At 36.5% G+C, this 20,530-nt stretch overlaps 1 protein-coding gene across 1 annotated transcript in view; it reads left to right on the top strand.

Moving 5' to 3' along the window:
* Window positions 1–20,530, top strand: part of FBN2 (fibrillin 2) — a 287,333-nt gene that overhangs the window by 204,658 nt on the left and 62,145 nt on the right. Inside the window, exons 32-36 of the mRNA XM_049786704.1 lie at window positions 2,124–2,246; window positions 5,036–5,158; window positions 7,537–7,662; window positions 16,976–17,098; window positions 17,796–17,918. Of these exons, the coding sequence (XP_049642661.1) occupies window positions 2,124–2,246; window positions 5,036–5,158; window positions 7,537–7,662; window positions 16,976–17,098; window positions 17,796–17,918 (618 nt within the window). The remainder of the gene's footprint in view (window positions 1–2,123; window positions 2,247–5,035; window positions 5,159–7,536; window positions 7,663–16,975; window positions 17,099–17,795; window positions 17,919–20,530) is intronic.

The raw sequence follows: 20,530 nt of genomic DNA on the forward strand, positions 1-20,530 counted from the left end.
AAAACAGCATGGTATTGGAATAAGGATAGGTCCTCAGATCAGTGGAATAGGCTTGAATACTCAGAAAATGTTCCCCAGAGATACAACCATCTAATTTTTGATAAAGGAGCAGGAAATCCTAAATGGAGCAGGGAAAGCCTCTTCAACAAGTGGTGTTGGCACAATTGGATAGCCACTTGCAAAAAATTAAACTTAGACCCCCAGCTAACATCATGTACAAAGGTAAAATCCAAATGGATTAAAGACCTCGATATCAGCCCCAAAACCATAAGATATATAGAACAGCACATAGGCAAAACACTACAGGACATTACAGGCATCTTCAAGGAGGAAACTGCACTCTCCAAGCAAGTGAAAGCAGAGATTAACAGATGGGAATATAAGCTGAGAAGCTTCTGCACCTCAAAGGAAATAGTGCCCAGGATACAAGAGCCACCCACTGAGTGGGAGAAACTATTCACCCAATACCCATCAGATAAGGGGCTAATCTCCAAAATATACAAGGCACTGACAGAACTTTACAAGAAAAAAACATCTAACCCCATCAAAAAATGGGGAGAAGAAATGAACAGACACTTTGACAAAGAAGAAATACGCATGGCCAAAAGACACATGAAAAAATGTTCCACATCACTAATCATCAGGGAGATGCAAATCAAAACAACGATGAGATACCACCTCACACCCCAGAGAATGGCACACATCACAAAGAATGAGAATAAACAGTGTTGGCGGGGATGTGGAGAGAAAGGAACTCTTATCCACTGCTGGTGGGAATGCTGTCTAGTTCAACCTTTATGGAAAGCGATATGGAGATTCCTCCAAAAACTGGAAATCGAGCTCCCATACGATCCAGCTATACCACTCCTAGGAATATACCCTAGGAACACAAAAATACAATACAAAAACCCCTTCCTTACACCTATATTCATTGCAGCTCTATTTACCATAGCAAGACTCTGGAAACAACCAAGATGCCCTTCAACAGACGAATGGCTAAAGAAACTGTGGTACATATACACAATGGAATATTATGCAGCTGTCAGGAGAGATGAAGTCATGAAATTTTCCTATACATGGATGTACATGGAATCTATTATGCTGAGTGAAATAAGTCAGAGAGAGAGAGAAAAACGCAGAATGGTCTCACTCATCTATGGGTTTTAAGAAAAATGAAAGACACCCTTGTAATAATAATTTTCAGACACAAAAGAGAAAAGAGCTGGAAGTTCCAGCTCACCTCAGGAAGCTCACCACAAAGAGTGATGAGTTTAGTTAGAGAAATAACTACATTTTGAACTGTCCTAATATTGAGAATGTATGAGGGAAATGTAGAGCCTGTTTAGGGTACAGGCGGGGGTTGGGTGGGGAGGAGGGTGATTTGGGACTTGGGTGATGGGAATGTTGCACTGGTGATGGGTGGTGTTCCTTTTATGACTGAAACCCAAACACAATCATGTATGTAATCAAGGTGTTTAAATAAAAAAAAATTAATTAAAAAAAAAAAAAAAAAACCTAAAATACGTTGCTTCTGAAATATCATATAATTTTCTAATGTACTAAAACTGTTTTTGGACGTCGGGTTTGTTCATAAGAGAACAATATAGCAAATGATAATATGAGAGATTTGAAGTCTGCTTTTAGAAATGAGATTTCATCATCCGTAATCTGCATGGAACTGATCTGAGTCCAGGCAAGAAGTTCCTGGGATAGGGAGAGACGATGAACTTGATTTCCAGCCTAAAGCTCCTGCTTTTCACACCTACTGGAGAGTGGCAGGAAAGGGCATGAATTGCTGCCTTGTCTATGAAAATTAAGAAAATGATACAAAGGAGATAGCAAATAGGCTGAAGTACAATATTTGCATGAAGGTGACACAGGGTCGAACCCTGGCACTGCATAGTCTCTCAGTCACTGTCAGGACTGGTCTAAACTTTGAATTGACAGTAGCTTCCTGAGCTCCACTGAATGGGACCCAGAACAAAAACAAAAATATTAATGATTTTTTTGTTTGGTTTTAGGTATTTCTGCATTTACTTTCAATTTTACCTAGAGAAATATTCTCGAGAGTAGAATGAACTCATTTGTATTTCATCTTTTCTGCATTAACTTTGGTTTCCCAGATGTGGATGAATGTGAAATTGGTGCCCACAACTGTGACATGCACGCCTCGTGTCTCAATATCCCTGGAAGCTTCAGGTGCAGCTGCAGAGAAGGTTGGGTTGGAAATGGCATCAAGTGTATTGGTGAGTTTGCAAACCTGCCCATGTTTTGCTACAACAAAAAACTTAAGACTCTTCTGTGTATAGTTGTGTGATTCATACGCTTCAACAGGAACACACTCTTCACTTTATATAGTTTTCTGAAAATCAAGTCTGTCTCTAGTTGCAAGATAGTTTCCTGCCTAAGTTTCCTTTAACCTTGGTAAAAATCGTCAAATTATAACAGTATGCCTGGCATCTGTATATTAATGTGTTGTTGTTCAGTTATTTGATATGCAGCCAGAAATCCAAACAGATGTATGATGAAAAGTGAATAATAGATTTTCCAGCCTTTTCATAGTGTAACTAGTGAAATTTAAAAATGTGAATTTAATGAGGGAGATAAAAAGATTTTTTTTTCAGATTACTAAAATCTATAATAAATGATCAATACTGCCTTCTTAATACAAAGTAAAAGTTTTTTCTCTGGAGAAATGTTTTGTTTGTTGGAAAGAAAAAGAGAATGGAAGGCATTTATTATTCCTCAAGGTCTATAGTTTTTGATCCAGGGTCTAATCATTTTTTATAACTGAGACAGAGGGTTGGATTTTACTTTCAGTGCTATTCATACTGCTGCTTTGTAGACTCAGTTTGGCACATGTCTCCCTTGTAAAACATTTTCTAACTAGTGAAAATTACCCAGATCCATTAAAAAAAAAGAAAAGAGGCTAAGTTGACCTTCCCACTATTATTCATTAAAAACAGATAATTCTGCAGAAAAGATTAAAGAGTTAGCTTATAGATAGGCTTATTTTAATATATTTTCTTTTCTATTCAGTTACCTTAAGCTTGCCAAATGCTTGAGCTGACGATAGGTTAAAAGTCATCATAATTTAGCTTTGAATAAATTTGTTGATGAACTATGTATCATTAAGTCCACTACTTGCCCACTTAATAGTCCAGGCTTCCTCCATTTCTAGTCTCATAAAATTTTAGTATCTCATCTCCTGTATTATTAATCCCCCCTATTCTTTATTTTACTATTTTTCTCCTTTATTATCTTTCTTTGGGGAGTTTCTTGTCCATCCGTTTTGGAAAACTGGAAAAATAGTATCGTATTTAAGTATCTCTGTTCCAAAACAGCAAATTTATACAGTGGTTCCTCATCTCTGTTCCTCTTCTCTAGTTCTGATTATTCTCCTCCACTAAAGAACCTCCTTGTATGTCTGCTCTTTGCCTCTTTGGTCTTTCTGCCAGCTCTTTTATATCTCAAATCCATATGAAAAAATTTTTAATTTCTAAAAAAAATTGTATTTAGGAAACATAACTTAAAATGCTAATAATAATAGAGTTTCAATTGTACAATTTTGTGGCTCCAAACCCACAGCCTGTGTTGGCATCTGTCGAGCAATGTTCCAAGCTTCTCTCCTACCCTGCCCACCCACCCTGCCTTCCTAGAAAATCCATTGTTTAGACTAAATTTTCATTTAGGTCACTGTTTATAATAGTGTTGGCTCTTACAAATTTTTTGTTTGGTTGATATGAGTCCACACAAGGCAATTGTTCCTAGCTTTGCACTTGGGAATTACTCCTGACAAGCTTAAGAGACCATATGGGGGTAACAGGGATTGAACTTTGGTTAGCTGTGTGTAAGGTAAGTGCCTTACCCACTGTACTATGTCCCAGCTCCTAGTTATTATGGCTTTGGTGAATTCAGTTATCCCACCTCTATACCACCAAAACGTTCAAGAACCCTGATTACCACATTCTTCCTCCTCTCAATACACCCCTTCCCTTGGCATTCTCATTTCTTCCAGGGTCAAGTGTTTGCTCACATTTTATATCTTCTAATTAATCCCTTGTCTTTTTACTCTGTATGTCAAAAATAAGTAAGGACATTCAATATTTGACCTTCTTCCTCTGATTTACTTTAAGTTATATGACACATTTCAGGTCCTTCCAAGTTGCAGTGAACTTTGTGATTTCAAATTTTCATAATCTTTTAAACCTTTAATTTGGTCTAATTAGCATCTGAATCCAGCTTCCTTTCCCGGGTTCATAAAACCCTATCTTGCCTCTCTAGCTTCATCTCCTAATAGTCTTGCTTTCACTTGGAGCTCTGTCACAATTAATTTTACTTCCCCTATCATACCACACTCTTTCTCTTCAGGGCTTGTAGATGAACTGTTCCTTCTGCAAAGAATATCCATCCCTCGTTCTGTCCAGTAGACTCTTAACTCATCATTTAGATTCACAAAAAAGTAAGTCCTCACAGAGGGCTTTCCTTGTGCTTACCACCTAGATTAGATACCCCTTTATTCTCTCATTGTGGCTTGAAACATTTCTTCATGGAATGTATGACAATAATTTCCTGTGTTGAACATCTGTCTTCCACTACACTGAGCCATCAGTGGGATAGAAATCGCATATCATATAAAATACGATGTTAAGAACTCACTATTTTTTCTGCTAAAACAATTCTATGACATAAGAAATTGACTCTTTTGTTTAGGAATTAGAAAATGATGAAAAACCTACTCTCAATAAAAGAAAGTAATCTAGCATTGATTTTATTTTATCCATTAATGCTCTAGATGATTAAATATCAGAGAGTGCTCAAATTAACAACATCTGCCCATATTTATGTCATAAATATGCCTGATTAATAGTCTGAGATCTTAAAGTATGAGAACTGTGTCTTACAGATGAGTTGAAACACCTGCCATTGAACTAATTGGCATCTAAATAAAGGAAAGTGGAAATCTCTCTTTTCTGGAGTTTTAATGTTTTATTTCTCTTTATGAGCCTTACTTTATTATCCTTTTGCCTCACAGATCTAGATGAATGTTCCAATGGTACACACCAGTGTAGCATCAATGCTCAGTGTGTAAATACACCTGGATCCTATAGATGTGCTTGCTCCGATGGTTTCACTGGAGATGGCGTCACCTGTTCAGGTGAGTAGTAGAGTCCTGAGGTGTGTTCAGCTCTGATCTTTATGAAACACTCAACATGCTTTTTATTTGGAGAAAACTACTTTAAAAAGTTTGAAATCCCCACATGTTATTACATTTACAGGTGAACAGATATGTCTCTTGTATTACATACAAAAACATGAACACTTTTCCAAAATGGAAGTTTTTTAAAATACATCTATCAATGTTGTATTTTAGTTATTGTGATTTCCTCTTACTCATTAATGCAATGGCTAAGATCAAACTGAGTTCATATCTTTCCTGTTGCTTACCATATAGTAAGTTGTGCAAATTTAGGCTTCCTCACTTGGAAGTAAACATAGTAATAATATCTCTTTTTTTTTTTTTTTTGTGGTTTTTGGGTCACACCCGGCAGTGCTCAGGGGTTATTCCTGGCTCCAGGCTCAGAAATTGCTCCTGGCAGGCACGGGAGGACCATATATGGGACGCCGGGATTCGAACCGATGACCTCCTGCATGAGAGGCAAACGCCTTACCTCCATGCTATCTCTCCGGCCCCAATATCTCTTTTAAGTGAGAGTCCAGAAACATAGAAAGAAGGTACAGTGCTTGGTGGCCTTGTTTGCAACCAACCCAGCTTTGATCTCTGGCACCACATGTGGTTCCAGAGCACTGTCAGTTGTGACCCCTAAGCATAGGACCAAGAATAAACCCTAAGCACTGCCAGGTGTACCACAAAGGCCAACATAGTACAGAAGGACGAAGTGGAAAAACTACTCAACTTCTTAAAAATGTATATGACCTATCAAGTTTCTACTATTGAATGTACCTATCCAGAAATCTCAAAATATTAGATGGTATTCAAAAATTTTAGTGATTAATATAATAAAGGTATAGAAAATTTAAAAAAACTTATTAGGAACAGAGTAATAATTCAGTGGGTAGGGCACTTGCCTTACACGTGGCCAACGCATATTTGATCTCCAGCATCCCTTGCAATGGTCCTCAAACTATGGCCCGCGGGCCACATATTGTATTTATTTCCATTTTATTTCTTCACTTCTAAATAAGATATATGCAGTGTGCATAGAAATTTGTTCATAATTTTTGTTTTTACTATAATCTGGCCCTCCAACAGTCTGAAGGACAGTGAACTGGCCCCCTGTTTAAAAAGTTTGAGGACCCCTGCATCCTGATCCCACCAAGAATGATCCTAGAGTGCAGAGCTAGCAGTGAAGCTGAGCACAGCCAGACGTGGCCCAAAATCAAGCAAAAAAAAAAAGTCAACATTAACTGCTGTTTAGCTGTTTGTGTTTCTCATTGAATTTCAGTAACTTGTTAAACCCATATTTAAACAATAAATTGTCGTTTTTAATTTTTTTTTTTTGGATTGCAGGGAGGGTTTGGGAAAATGGAGTGGTTGAATGCATTTGCTTTGTGCAGCTGAGGATGACACCCAGCACCTCAGGCTTGCAAACCATTCACTGTCTCTTGAGCTACATCCTCAAAGCCTTGAAGCTATTATTTTTTCGTCATTACTACCATCATAATACAAATTCAACATTTTAGTCTCTTTTTAAAAGCATATTTAATCTTTTTTAATGTTTTAAAACACTGGTTAATGCTACTTCCTTAGTAGGTAAGAAAGGACATGATTTTAGGGTCGAGCTCAATCAAGTGTACTGAGATTGGCTGCTATTTGCTTCGGGTTCTTCCTCTTTTAACCTCCCAGATTTGGTAAACTAAATAAAATATTCCTATTAGTTGCCTCACACATTACCTAGCAAATACTATTTGCTTAGCAAATATTGATTTCTGTTCTCCATTTTTCTATTTTATTTAATTAGATCAATTGCTTTTAAGAAATTGAATAAGTCCCTCTTTTTGTGATCAAGATACGATTATTTTATTTATTGCATTATGTAATCATGGATCAATACCAAGGCCTCACATGTGTAAGACAAATTATGATCCAAGAAAAGGAGTATTTTAATAAGATTAAAATGAAATGACAGGAAAATTTCCTTATTCCCGTAGTAGCTAATTTGCTTCAGACTATTTGAGCTAGTGAAATAAGTTGTTATTCTAATTTATAATGTTTTCAAAGAAATTAACACCATTTTATGATTAATTCTCATGTTATTGGCCATATCTAAATGATGTTGATGCATTGAGTTGAAATTTACAAGAACTAAGTCAAATAGGACTTCCTCATTTGTCATATTAATCATATTCTAAATTAAGGCTACACAACTCCCTTTCCAAGTGAAATACCTTTATTTGGGAAGTAGGATTGTTACATATTCTGAGCACTCAAGCCCGTAAAATTCATTAATGATGGAGTAAGGATAAAAATATATCTGAAACTGGGGGTTAATAGGTTCTATGCTTCTCCCACAGATATTGATGAGTGTGCAGAAAACATCAATCTCTGTGAGAATGGACAGTGCCTCAACGTCCCAGGCACATATCGCTGTGAATGTGAGATGGGCTTCACTCCAGCCTCTGACAGTAGATCCTGCCAAGGTGGGTCACTAGGATTTCAATTCATTTCCAAGTTGGATCAACTGCAGCAAGTGAAACCACAAAAAGGGCTGGAACCAGCCTCACCTGGAAGCAGAATACACAGCAAGGGCTGCACATAGAAAAGTCATTCATTTAAAGCATGGATTATTTTGCCAAATGAATAATGATGAAGGTGCTTTCATCTCTTAAGAAGTTTTCCTGGCTGAGCGCCAAGTTGGAAGTTAGGCTTGTTCTTTTTTTTCTTAAATATTCCTTTTTTTTTTCTTCTTTGTTTTTATTTTAAGTCTCTCAATGAATGACATATGGAAAAACTATTTCACTTTTAAAATAAGATAGATTACTACTACTCCAAGCACTGCTTTTGCATGTGTTTATCAGAATCTTAAGTAGCTTGTTTCTGGCGTGTACTATCATGTTATAGCCGCTGTCTGTGTGTCTGGGGCTAAAAGTCCTCTTCAGGAACTCAGCAAGGACTCCACCTTCTTTTGAACAGTAATACCTCCTTTTCCCTTTCCAAAGTGATGAGATCATCTGCCTTTCCTAGAAAGGGGATTTGGTCACTCCTGTAATAGTTTTCCAAGAAAAACTGTTCACATTTTCTTTTGAATTAGAAAATCAACTCAACTTATGTACAACTTAGGCCATCATTGTGTTCACTGTGAGTATACAAAAATGTGAATGAAGGATTAGAAAAGGATTAGAAACTATTCATAAATCATAAAGCTTTGTAAGTATTAGTAATTCATTGAAAATCCTTAACAAAGTAAGGTTAATGATTCATTGAAAACCTTTAATAACTCAGACTAGCAGCAGGGAAAGGCTATGTATGAAACAAAACCAACATCCAAGTTCTTTATCTACTTGTGCCTAGTCAAATGGAGATAAATAATAGATATTAAACATAGGCATGGATTAGTGCCAGCATGTGTGTGCACACATAATTTGTAGCATCAGATAAGCCAACCCACATCCTACAACCTCAGGTCATTTACAAGTAGAACCAAACACTTCACCATTACAGCAAGTGGCACTGAAGAAAGTGTGCCTAAAAGATAATTCAGTACCCCATAAATTTCCACCTGTTTTGAAAGTATAATAATGCATGATGAATAGGAAATCCTGTGGAGCTGAAATCATTTCTACTTTTGCATTGAACAGAAGAAATTCATTTCACACAAGGAAGCTTCAGGATGAGCTTTGTTTTTTCCTTCTATGCCTGATTATTTCTAAGTTAGTAGAAAATATGAGTCAATGTGGTTATGGAATTACATGATTTATTACCAACATCAACTTAACAAGAGTTAGTGGGGGGAAAAAATAAATGGACAATGAGAGGAGCATGTGGCAATAGCCAGGTAACAGTAATGGCCAACATAAAATTTCAGAGTAATTATTTATACCTAATACATTTTTGTTTTTTTTTTTTTTGGTTTTTTTGGGTCACACCCGGCAGTGCTCAGGGGTTATTTCTGGCTCCAGGCTCAGAAATTGCTCCTGGCAGGCACAGGGGACCATATGGGGTGCCGGGATTTGAACCGATGACCTTCTGCATGAAAGGCAAACGCCTTACCTCCATGCTATCTCTCCGCCCCCCTAATACAGTTTTATTTCAACCTTATAATTCTATTTCTTTATCTGTATTGTAGACCCTTCCAAAAATCTCACCCCACAATGATATGAGTTTCGTCTACTGAATTTTGTTCTCTTGATGCTATTCTCATGTATTTAATACCTGAGAGAGGGTAACTTAAGAGTGTCACACATGATTTACCCACACCTACACATTATCTTCAAGCAATATCAGAGTTATCTATTGAGTTCTTCTTAAATTTGCTAATTTAATTCCCTTGTTGTCTTTCCATCTTACTATAAGTTTGTGGCTCTCTGGATATGCCTTCTGATATTCTACTTGGTGTCTACTTCTCATGACAAATTCCTACAGATTTCAAAACCATACTGGAATTGGCCCACAAATGAAATTTGCATGTAAATGAAGTAATAAAAATCTGGAGGAATCTTTACAGAGAAAGAACTCTAGTAAGTGGGATGAACCAAGATACAGTCTATTTACTAAAATGTAGCCTTCTTCCTCCAGTGAGCACAGAAAAGCTAGTCAGGCCCTTCCCCACCATATTTCCAAATTTACCACTCACCAGAACTTTGGACTAAATGATAATAGATCTAAGGAAACACATATCCCAAGCTATCTTGAAAATGAAATCCAGATAAAGAAGAAAGGATTTCAGGAACCATATAGACTTCTTTAGAGTATAGAAAACATTCTTAAGGAATCTACTGATGTGGAAGAGACTGTAAATAGTTACTATAGGTATTTTACAGAAAGAAGAACAAAAGCTCAGATAGAGAGCCATTACAAAGTACCTGAAAGTAAAATTTTCCAAGGAACTAAAAGCAAATTTCTATATAACTTTGTATTTTGCCTTATTGAAATAAAAATTAAATTTTGAAAGGCCAATAACATTATAAAATCAAACTAAAATAATAAAGTTAATGGTAGACCAGGGAAATTACAAAATGGGAACTTATAAAGCAGAATAATAAATTAGATAGAAACAAAAAAGCAGAAGAGACAGGTAAATAGTGGAATTTTTAGCCTAGAAAATGGACATGAGATCATAGTGAATACAAAAATGGGGAAAAGAGTAACTTCCATGAAGCTGAGAAGACACAGACATTAAAATTAAATATAACTGGTGTCTTTGAAGTTGAGAGCCCAAAAACATTAACTGGAAAACATAGCTTAAATGCCAACAAATGTTTATATCAAAAAAATACCAAATGCAACACTAAACGAAAGGAGATATCTTAAAGACTTGGACTTCATATTTTTACACTTAAGTCATATTTTTCAAAGACCAATAGAAAAGGTAAGTTTTAATTTTTGACACTTTAAATAAGTACCTGGCAATACTAGAGCTGTAGCCATAGCATGCTGACAAAAAAGTGTGTAAAAGGCAATAGCTATATTCTCACAGAGGAAATTATAAAGATAAGTTCCATATTTCACCACCATATCACATTTTTTTAAACTTTGTTTATTTATTCATTGATTGATTGATTGATTGGATTGATTTGGGGCCCTACCTAGTGCTGCTCAGGGGTTACTTCTGACTCTGCACTCAGAAACATCTAGGAATCTAACTGGATGCCTCCCTGGTAGGCAGCATGCAAGGCAAATGCTCTATTGTTGTGCTATCTTTCTGTCTCCTTGTGCTATTTCTCTGGCCCCCATATCACATTTTGAATATATATCCATGAGTATTCCATAAATCCTAATTTTGCAGCAAAGACAGTTAAGCCATAAATGATCTTAGGTACTACCACTGCAAGAGTTTTAAGCTTTTCAGGGCTGGAGCAGTGATGCAAGTGGTAATATAAGCCTTGCACACGCTAGCCTAGGATGGACCGGAGTTCGATCCCCCAGCGTCCCATATGGTTCCCAAGACAGGAGCAATTTCTGAACCCATAGCCAGGAGTAACTCCTGAGCATCACTGGTGTGGCCCAAAAGCCAAAAAAAAAAAAAAGAGAGAGAGAGTTTTAAGCTTTACAGAGTGGTCATACACATACATTTCATCTAAAAATTGGCATGAAATGTTCCAAATATGTAATAAAATCTAGAATTATTGGTGTTGGAGTGATAGAATAGCACAGCAGGTAGGATATTTGTCTTGCGTGCAACTGACCCAGGTTTGATCCCTGGCATCCCATATGGATCCCTGAGCACTGCCATCCATGACCCCTAAGCACAGAGCCAGGAGTAACGCCTGAACAACTCTGGGTGTAGCCCCCAAACCTATATATATACATATATATACATGTATGTATATATGAAGATAATAAACATATATAAATTTATTAATTAATAAATAAATGAAGATGTTTGATTTTTAATATAAATACTGTAAAGATTATGTTAAAACATGGGCTAAAATTAGAAAAGAGCTAACAATGGGAAACAATTTTTGCACTCAGTACATCAAATTAAGGTTTCATACCTAAGATATACAGAGTATTCAGAAAGGTTAACTCCACGAAACCTACAAACCACATCAAAACATGGAGAGAGGAAATGAACACATATTTCTCTAAGGAAGACCAACAGATGGTCAACAGACACATTAAAAATGCTCATCAGCACTTATTATTAGGGAAATTGAAATCCAGACAACAATGAAATATCATCTTATACGAGTAATGATGGCACACATTAAAAAATAATAGAAACAGTCTCTATTGGTGGGGATGAAGTGAGAAAGAAAGCCTCTATCTACTGCTGGTGGGAATGCTGCCTGGTACAACCCCTCTGGAGGGTTCTCAGTAAACTAAAAGTTGAGCTTCCATACATCCTAGAAATCCTTCTGTTAGGGATGGATCTTTCCCTGGATAGAAAAACATTCATCCAAAAGGATGTATGCACTTCACTATACATTGCAGCACTTGGTACAATCTAAGACTTGGAATCAACCTAAAAGTCCAAAAACAAACAAGTGTATCATGAAGATGTGGTCTATATATATGGAATACTACATAGTCATAAAGAAGGATGGCAATCATGCAATTTGTAGAGACACGGATAGAACTGGAATATATTATGTTAAATGAGGTATGCCAGAAGAATAAATATAGAATGATATCACTTACATGTGATATTTAGAATGCATTTAGAATAAATGCAATGGTATAAGTGGGAGTTGTCTAGAATACCCTTGGCCCCAGAATATAGAGAAGCAAAGTAAAAGAAACTGAGTGGAGGAGGAGAAACACAAATATTAAAGGATAGAAGCCAGGGGCCAAGCAATCTCTGGTGCATTGGTGGAGAAAAAGCACAGAACTAAATATCCAAGTCAAAGGCAACAACAATGAAATCAAGAGATGCAAACCTTAACAATCTAAACTTAAAATGGGCCTATTATACTGGCAGGGTGCAAAGAATGGTGGTATAGGATGCCATCTGGGAACATTAGTGGAGGGAGGTCGACACTGGTGATAAGATTGACCCTGATTCATTGTCTGTCTGAAACCCAACTCTGAAGAATTTTGTAAATCACAATGGTTTCAATAAATTATTTTAAAAAAAGAACAGAACCACATAACATGAATCATATTATTCAGCCTCATAAATTGAGGGGGAAAATGGATGCTACCAGGACCAGACAGTCATATGAACAATTAATGGAAATAAAAATTTATCAGACTTGAACACCAAATCCAAAGTCAATGAATCAGTAGTCAACAGAATTGATACCTAATCTACAACAAACTGTACAAGCGGGGACCAGTTACACTAGCATTCTGGGGGTAAAGGAGGGCGATACAGGATGCATGCTGGGAACAGGTGGAAGAAGGACAACACTGGTGGTAGGATTGCCCCTCATTGATTGTCACTTTGTACCTTAAATATTACTGTGAAAGATTTATAATTCACTTTGGCCACAAAAAGGGAGGGAGTGAGGGAGGGAAGAAGGGAGGGAGGGAGGGAGGGAGGGAGGGAGGGAGGGAGGGAGGGAGGGAGGGAAGGAAGGAAGGAAGGAAGGAAGGAAGGAAGGAAGGAAGGAAGGAAGGAAGGAAGGAAGGAAGGAAGGAAGGAAGGAAGGAAGGAAGGAAGGGAAGGGGATTCTGGTCCTTTCTGATGGAACTAGTCTGGAGAGCAGAAGTAAATTAATTAAATAATCATTAAATACAAACCTCTACTAGGACAGTGATAGTAAATAAATTAGGACTTGACATTGTTGAAGAGGTTAAAAAATAAATTATATTAGATACCATAAACTGAAAAAGGGAAGATAACAAAAGGCAAGTTGGAAGTATATATGATTATTTTATCATTTATTATGCAGAATCCACTATAACACTAGAAATGATTTTAATTTTATCACAAAGCCAAAAGATAAATTCGCAATATTTTTAAAAATTATTCATAGGAGTCCTGTATACCTTTCATCAAATTTTATTTGAATAATGATAAGAAAATGCCACTGAAAATTGATCATTGGCATAACCTACAGAATTGTTTTAAATTTCACCAGCTCTGTGTGTAACTCCATGTGTTTTATATGTGTAGATTCATTTAACATAAGAGTACTTGAGATACAAATCCTTTTAATCCTGACATTTCCTTCATGCTACTATTCCTTTATGTTCACACATACCCATAAACCTAGCAGTGACTAATCTGTTTTCTATTGTTATCATTTTTTTACTTATTTTTTTTTTTTTGGTTTTTCGGGCCACACCCGTTTGATGCTCAGGGGTTATTCCTGGCTAAGCGCTCAGAAATTGCCCCTGGCTTGGGGGGACCATATGGGACGCCGGGGGATCGAACCGTGGTCCTTTCCTTGGCTAGCGCTTGCAAGGCAGACACCTTGCCTCTAGCGCCACCTCGCCGGCCCCTTTTTTTAATTTTTTTTTTTACTTATTTATCATGAATATAGTTCAGAGTCAAATGGGAAAAAATGCACATTTAGTTTTAAAATTTTTTCAACTATTTTACAGAGTGGCCTTGCCCTTGTTATTTTCTCCAGCAAATAATCAATTATGTTGTCCTGTTTTTTTACAATTAGCCAGTATTTAGTGTTTTTATATTTACTATTTTAGTTGCACTGATTGCTATATATATCTCTCAATGTAACTTTAAATTGCATTTTCCTAGTGAATAATGATGTAGAACGTCTTATCATGACTGCTTATATTGGCTATCTCAATTTTTCATACATGCTGTTTCAACTTGCTGTTTTCATAGAGTTTTTCACATATTTTAGGTAGGATTTCTTTATCACCTACATAACTTATAAAAAGTTTATCCCAGTTTTTTATCTTATCTCATCATCTAAACTAATTTTTGTCAAAGGTGAAGGAAGTTATCCCAAGCAGTGCTCAGGAGTTCCAGGGCCCCCACTGGTGTTTTGTAAATTACTTCTTCTTAAGACTAGAAAATATTTTAGGAGCTATCACTGTAAAGGAAAGTCAGTGTGATTCATAGAATTTGTTTCAGGTCACTCTGTTAATATACATAGTGATTGAAATTAATATAACTAATAGCTAGTTTGGTATTTTTAACTTTTTTATTAGCTAATTATATTGTTTATTTTCTCAGTATAAATTCTGTAAAATAAGACTATTTTAAAGGTAAGTTATTTTAAACAAGTATTACATTATTCAAATAAAAGTTATTTCTAATGAAATTAATTTAAAAGTTTAGCACAAGGCTAGGAACGTGTTGCAATAAGGTAGAGTGTATTCTTGCATGCGTAAAATTCTAAGCTTATGCCCTCACCCCAGCACCCTCAACTACCACAAGGAACATCCTCATAAAAATTATTTTGTGATAATATAAATTCAGTTTCATTTAGAGTAACACAACGCAATGAGTGTTTATTCATTAAAGGAACTCACTGCTTCTCAACAGTAGACACATCACTTCAACTATAAACACAATACAAAGCATACTTTAAGAAAATTGAATACCTTTATTTTAACTAGCATTAAAAAAGACCATTTTAGGATTTCTCTTCAAGCCTATGCTCTCCCTTAGAACATGTTTCTCATTTATTTGTCTTTCTCTTTGCTATTGTGTTCTCTCTTTCCTCTCACATCTTTCTACATATTTTTAAAAAGACCTTGCTTCACAAGAAAGAGAAAGGAAGTGAGGGAGGGAGGGAGGGAGGGAGGGAAGGAGGGAGGGAGGGAGGGAGGGAGGGAGGGAGGAAGGAAGGAAGGAAGGAAGGAAGGAAGGAAGGAAGGAAGGAAGGAAGGAAGGAAGGAAGGAAGGAAGGAAGGAAGGAAGGAAAAGAGAAGAGAAGAGAAAAGAAAAGAAAATAAAAGAAAAGAAAAGAAAAGAAAAGAAAAGAAAAGGAGGGAGGGAGAGAGAAAGGGGGAGAGAAAGAGAGAGAAAAGACAAGACCTGTTAGACCTAATATACAAATGTCTAAAGCCAGCATTTTGGAGTGACTGCCTAGTGTAGCCTAAATAATACTAAATTATTAATTAATACTAATTACTAAAATGATGAACCTAAGATCAAACCTAAGATCAAAGTCAGATCACTTCTGCCACTATACAATCACCTATATCCCTTTTCTGGAAATGAAAAGCAGTAGCTTCTTGTACAGACTTGGAATAAAGAATCGTGGAGGAATTGCATTAGCTTTTAGCTTCTCTCTCAGTGGGTATGTAGCAATGAGACTTCCTCACTGTGAAACCTGACGCATATGAACTCAGAAGCAGTGCCACAACAAAGCATTTTTATCTATGTGATCTGCACAGCAGCTTCATGTGCAAGGACCCCACTTCAAGTGTCTGACCTTCGGCTGGAGAGATAGCACAGAGATAGGGTATTTGCCTTGCACAAAGCAGATTCAGGACTGATGGTCGTTGGAATCCAGGCATCCCACATGGTCCCCCATGCCTGCCAGGAGCGATTTTTGAGCACTTCTGGTGTGACCCAAAGATAAAACAAACAAAATTGTCTGACCTTCCATGAGCATCACCAACAAGTGTGCAGGAGGCTTGCAGCCAGGTGTACAAACAGCAGTAGCAGCAGTAAAAAAGGAAAGAGAAACAACCGATAGAATAGGGAGCAATAGAGTGATTCTATTAAATGCTATTAAGAAAAACATAATTTCCCTGTTATAATTAACTAATAGCTAGTTACAGAATAAGGTGTTGAGGAAAAGTTATTTAATTTTAATACCTCTAATTTCAAAAACATTGCTTATTTTATATAATAGATAAAATGGCTTGTTTTCCATTCAACTATTCAAATGTTTGAACTTGTTTTCACTCTACTGTTTTTCACAATCTCATTTCTTTGATGCATTCATGGCTAATTTCTGTATTTTCAGTATGACCTGTCAAATATATCCCAAGAAAAATTTCTTTTATTAATTTTATTATTTTATTTTATTAATTGCTTATAGATAAAAGTTAATTGCTTCAGGGCCGGAGAGATAGCATGGAGGTAAGGCGTTTGCCTAGCATACAGAAGGATGGTGGTTCGAATCCCGGCATCCCATATGGTTCCCCATGCCTGCTGGGGCGATTTCTGAGCATAGAGCCAGGAGTAACCCCTGAGCGCTAACAGTTGTGACCAAAAAACCAAAAAGAAAAAAAGAAAAAAGTTAGTTGCTTGCCATTTTTATTTACCTGTCTCATCAAAAATAAAAGATTTCTAGCCTCAGAACATTGGGGAGAGGGAGATGGAAATTTTAGGAGATGAAAAAATGTACTGTTACAGTAAAATAAAAACTATGCATATTTTTGTAAACAAAATATTCCTATTTTTTTGACCTTCAGATATTGATGAATGCTCCTTCCAAAATATTTGTGTCTTTGGAACATGTAATAATTTGCCTGGAATGTTTCATTGTATCTGCGATGATGGCTATGAATTGGACAGAACAGGAGGGAACTGTACAGGTAAAGCCAGTTTAAAGACCAATTATATTCTTAACTGTTGAAATGAATATTTTATGCTAAATATAAAAATTCCTCAAACGTCTGTTATCCAAACTGAATTTGTTAAAAGGCAGCTTCATTTTGATTATGTTTAATTATGGATTTGATACATTTTTTTAAAAAATATTATGTTTCTAACGTAAAACCAGTGAAGTATATTTTTGTTAAACCAAGAGTCATAATTTTCTCCAGATTAACAGTATTTATACATGTTTATTTATTTAGTAAGGATTTAAAATATATTTAATTTATATTTATCTAATAAAGATATTTATTGATGAGATTATCTTAAGTATTTTGTGCTCTAAAACCTGTCTTAGGTTTATATCTAGGGCTTGATCTTTATTTTATTGTGCTGATCTTATAATTTACTATATCTTTTTAAAAGATTGTCCAAATTGGGCCAGAGAGATAGCATAGATTGCATACAGAAGGACAGTGGTTGGAGTCCCGGCATCCCATATGGCCCCCCGAGCCTGCCAGGAGCAATTTCTAAGCGTAGAGCCAGGAGTAACCAACCCCTGAGTGCTGCCGGGTGTGACCCAAAAACCAAAAAACAAAAAATAAAGATTGTCCAAATTATCAGTAGCAGCGATGTGACCAGACAAAGTGAAATTGTTAATGTGGGATTGTCAACATTTTTTCGCAATTTTTCTAGATATTGATGAATGTGCAGACCCTATAAATTGTGTAAATGGCCTATGTGTCAACACACCTGGTCGCTACGAGTGTAATTGTCCACCTGATTTCCAGCTGAACCCCACTGGGGTGGGTTGTGTAGGTAAGTAAATATAATATGAAAAAACAGAGTTATATAGATTTGAATATTCAAAGTGAAGTAAATGTTTGTTAGCAATTAGCTTGAAAACTATAAATTGTCTTTCCCTTTAGAGAGTCTAGATTACCAAATTATCTGGTCACTTTATTTGTGTTGTTTTTTTTTTCCAAGTCCTATTTTGAAACCATTTTTGAGACATTCCCAGCTTACTCCTCTCACAGTCTTGGAATTCATGGATTAGAAAGGTTGGAGAATTTGTCCACGGATCAGAGCTTGCCAGGGGTTGAGCTGAGACAGTGTCTTGAGTTGCCTGGATCCCTGTCCTGTGCATTGGCTGGAATGAAATGGCCCACTGTGGTAGAACGGGAACATCCATTTCTTTTTCCTATTGTCAAGGTCATGTAGAAATGAAATAAATGAAGTGGTAGAGGAGAGGAAATGGGGAGTAGAATTTCATGAGTCAAACCACTTGAATGAAAGAAAGTTGAGCCATGAAGTAACCAGTGGAGGGAGTTGGCCAGGTGGTAATAAAGAGGCAGTTTCTCTAAGTGAAATTCCTGGCACCTCCTATCTTTGAAATAGAATAGTCTAGCATTTGCCATCTGCCCTTTTCCTACATGTTGATGACTGTTTTACCCAGAGGAGCAAATTGTCTAGGAAATGTTCTGATAATACAAAAAATATATATAGCCTCCTGGGATAGAAACTTGACTGATTTTTTCAATGTCAGTTTTTCTATGGATGTGCAGAAGCTGGAAGGGCTCATTGCTACTGTGACTTAGACACAATTTTCTTGCTATTGTGATTTCTGGTCACTCCTGCTCTGACTTTTTCATTCAGTATTATTTATTTGGTAAATGTTGAGAACTTCTCCTTCAAAGTGCTAGAACTGCAATAGTGAAGAGATGGAATAACATTCTTGTGTCAGGAAAACACAAACCAATTGATGCTGGAAGGGGTTGGAGAAGTGACATGTAATGCTGGGAATGAATAGGAGAGAGGCTAAGGTCCTGAACAGGAGCAAATCAGTTGGGCCTTTGAGAAGAGAAGCCTCAAAGGAACAGGGGCAGCGTATCCAAAGTCCCTTAGGTAGGAGAGAATGATGATGTTAGAGATACAGTAAAGAGGCAGGTTTGGAGGAACCAAAGGCCAAAGGAAAGGAATCAGACCTGGAGGAGGAGCCCAGAATGCAGAGTGAACCTCAGCCATGGTGAAAGAGAAAGAAGACCACTCTGAACCTCAGACAAATCCTGAGACACTATTTTATTCCCAGGGATCCTCAGTGTTTCTAAACATTTCCTTAAGCAAAAGCTACAAATATGCAGATAATCAAAGGGAGTATTCCAAAAGTTAATGAACAAAATACACACCATGGCTTCAAGCCATTGATAATAAAGGAAAATCCAATTTAAAATAATGATTAAAATGTTTTATATTTATATTTTTATATTTATGTCTTAAAAACGATAGAGTAAATATTTTTGTTATCCCTAGTAGGCTGCCACAAGTTAGAAGACTTGGATAAAATGGGAAACATGGGTGGCAACTAGGCCCTTCCTGAGCTTTCTCTTATGTTGTGGGCAAGGCCACTTAGGGAGGAGCTCTGCCCAGCAGGATTCACAGTTTTAGGATTCAATCAGTTAAGGATTGTCATTTCTTTTTAGAACTATTTTTTGGTGTGGATTCATACCATGGCCTTATTTTTTCAGATATCTTCTCAAGAATAAACATTCTGTCTCATAGTAGCAAAAGGGGCTATTGGCAATAGATAAATGACAGGAACTCTTTTTTCTGACACTAGAAAACTAAAGTATAAAAATTCTAACTCCTAGTTCTACTTTTGACTCTACGTGCCAAAGTAAGTAACTTAGAACCTTTGCAGAAATACATGTAGAGATATTCATGGAAGATATTCATTCAAGCCAATTAGTAACCAGTATTGAAGAGTAACTAGATTTGTTTTAAATCACACCATAAAGTTGGCAGATTAGATGTTAGGAAACAGAATGGCATATGTGACAAGATAGAACTACTGTAAATTTAAAAAACATGCATATGAAAGTAAATAAGCATTCTGCTGGAATACAACCTAAAATAATAGTATTAGACACAGTTCTGTGGTTATAAGGGGAATGGAAAATAGGGATAAAAATCGAGAGAAAGGGAAAGAGGAACGAAGATGAATAAATGAAGATCTGATGGAGAAACCATAGTTAACCTCATTTTCTGGACCTGAGATGCACTGAGAGTGAGTGAGAGAGAGAGAGAGAGACATAGAAAGAGAATATGAGCATAAGAACCATATATGTAGATTGTATCGATCAATGGTCCTCAAACTACGGCCCGTGGGCCACATATTATATTTATTCCCATTTTGTTTCTTCACTTCTAAATAAGATATATGCAGTGTGCATAGAAATTTTTTCATAATTTTTGTTTTTACTATGATCTGGCCCTCCAACAGTCTGAAGGACAGTGAACTGGCCCCCTGTTTAAAAAGTTTCAGGACCCCTGGCTATAGACTTTGTGAAGGGATTAAGATTTTGCTTAGATTGAAATGGAAAACTATTGGAGGTGACCATATATATCTAAGGTTGCTCCTGAGGCATACTGTG

The sequence above is a fragment of the Suncus etruscus genome, chromosome 14, assembly GCF_024139225.1.
Source record: "Suncus etruscus isolate mSunEtr1 chromosome 14, mSunEtr1.pri.cur, whole genome shotgun sequence".
Lineage (NCBI taxonomy): Eukaryota > Metazoa > Chordata > Mammalia > Eulipotyphla > Soricidae > Suncus > Suncus etruscus.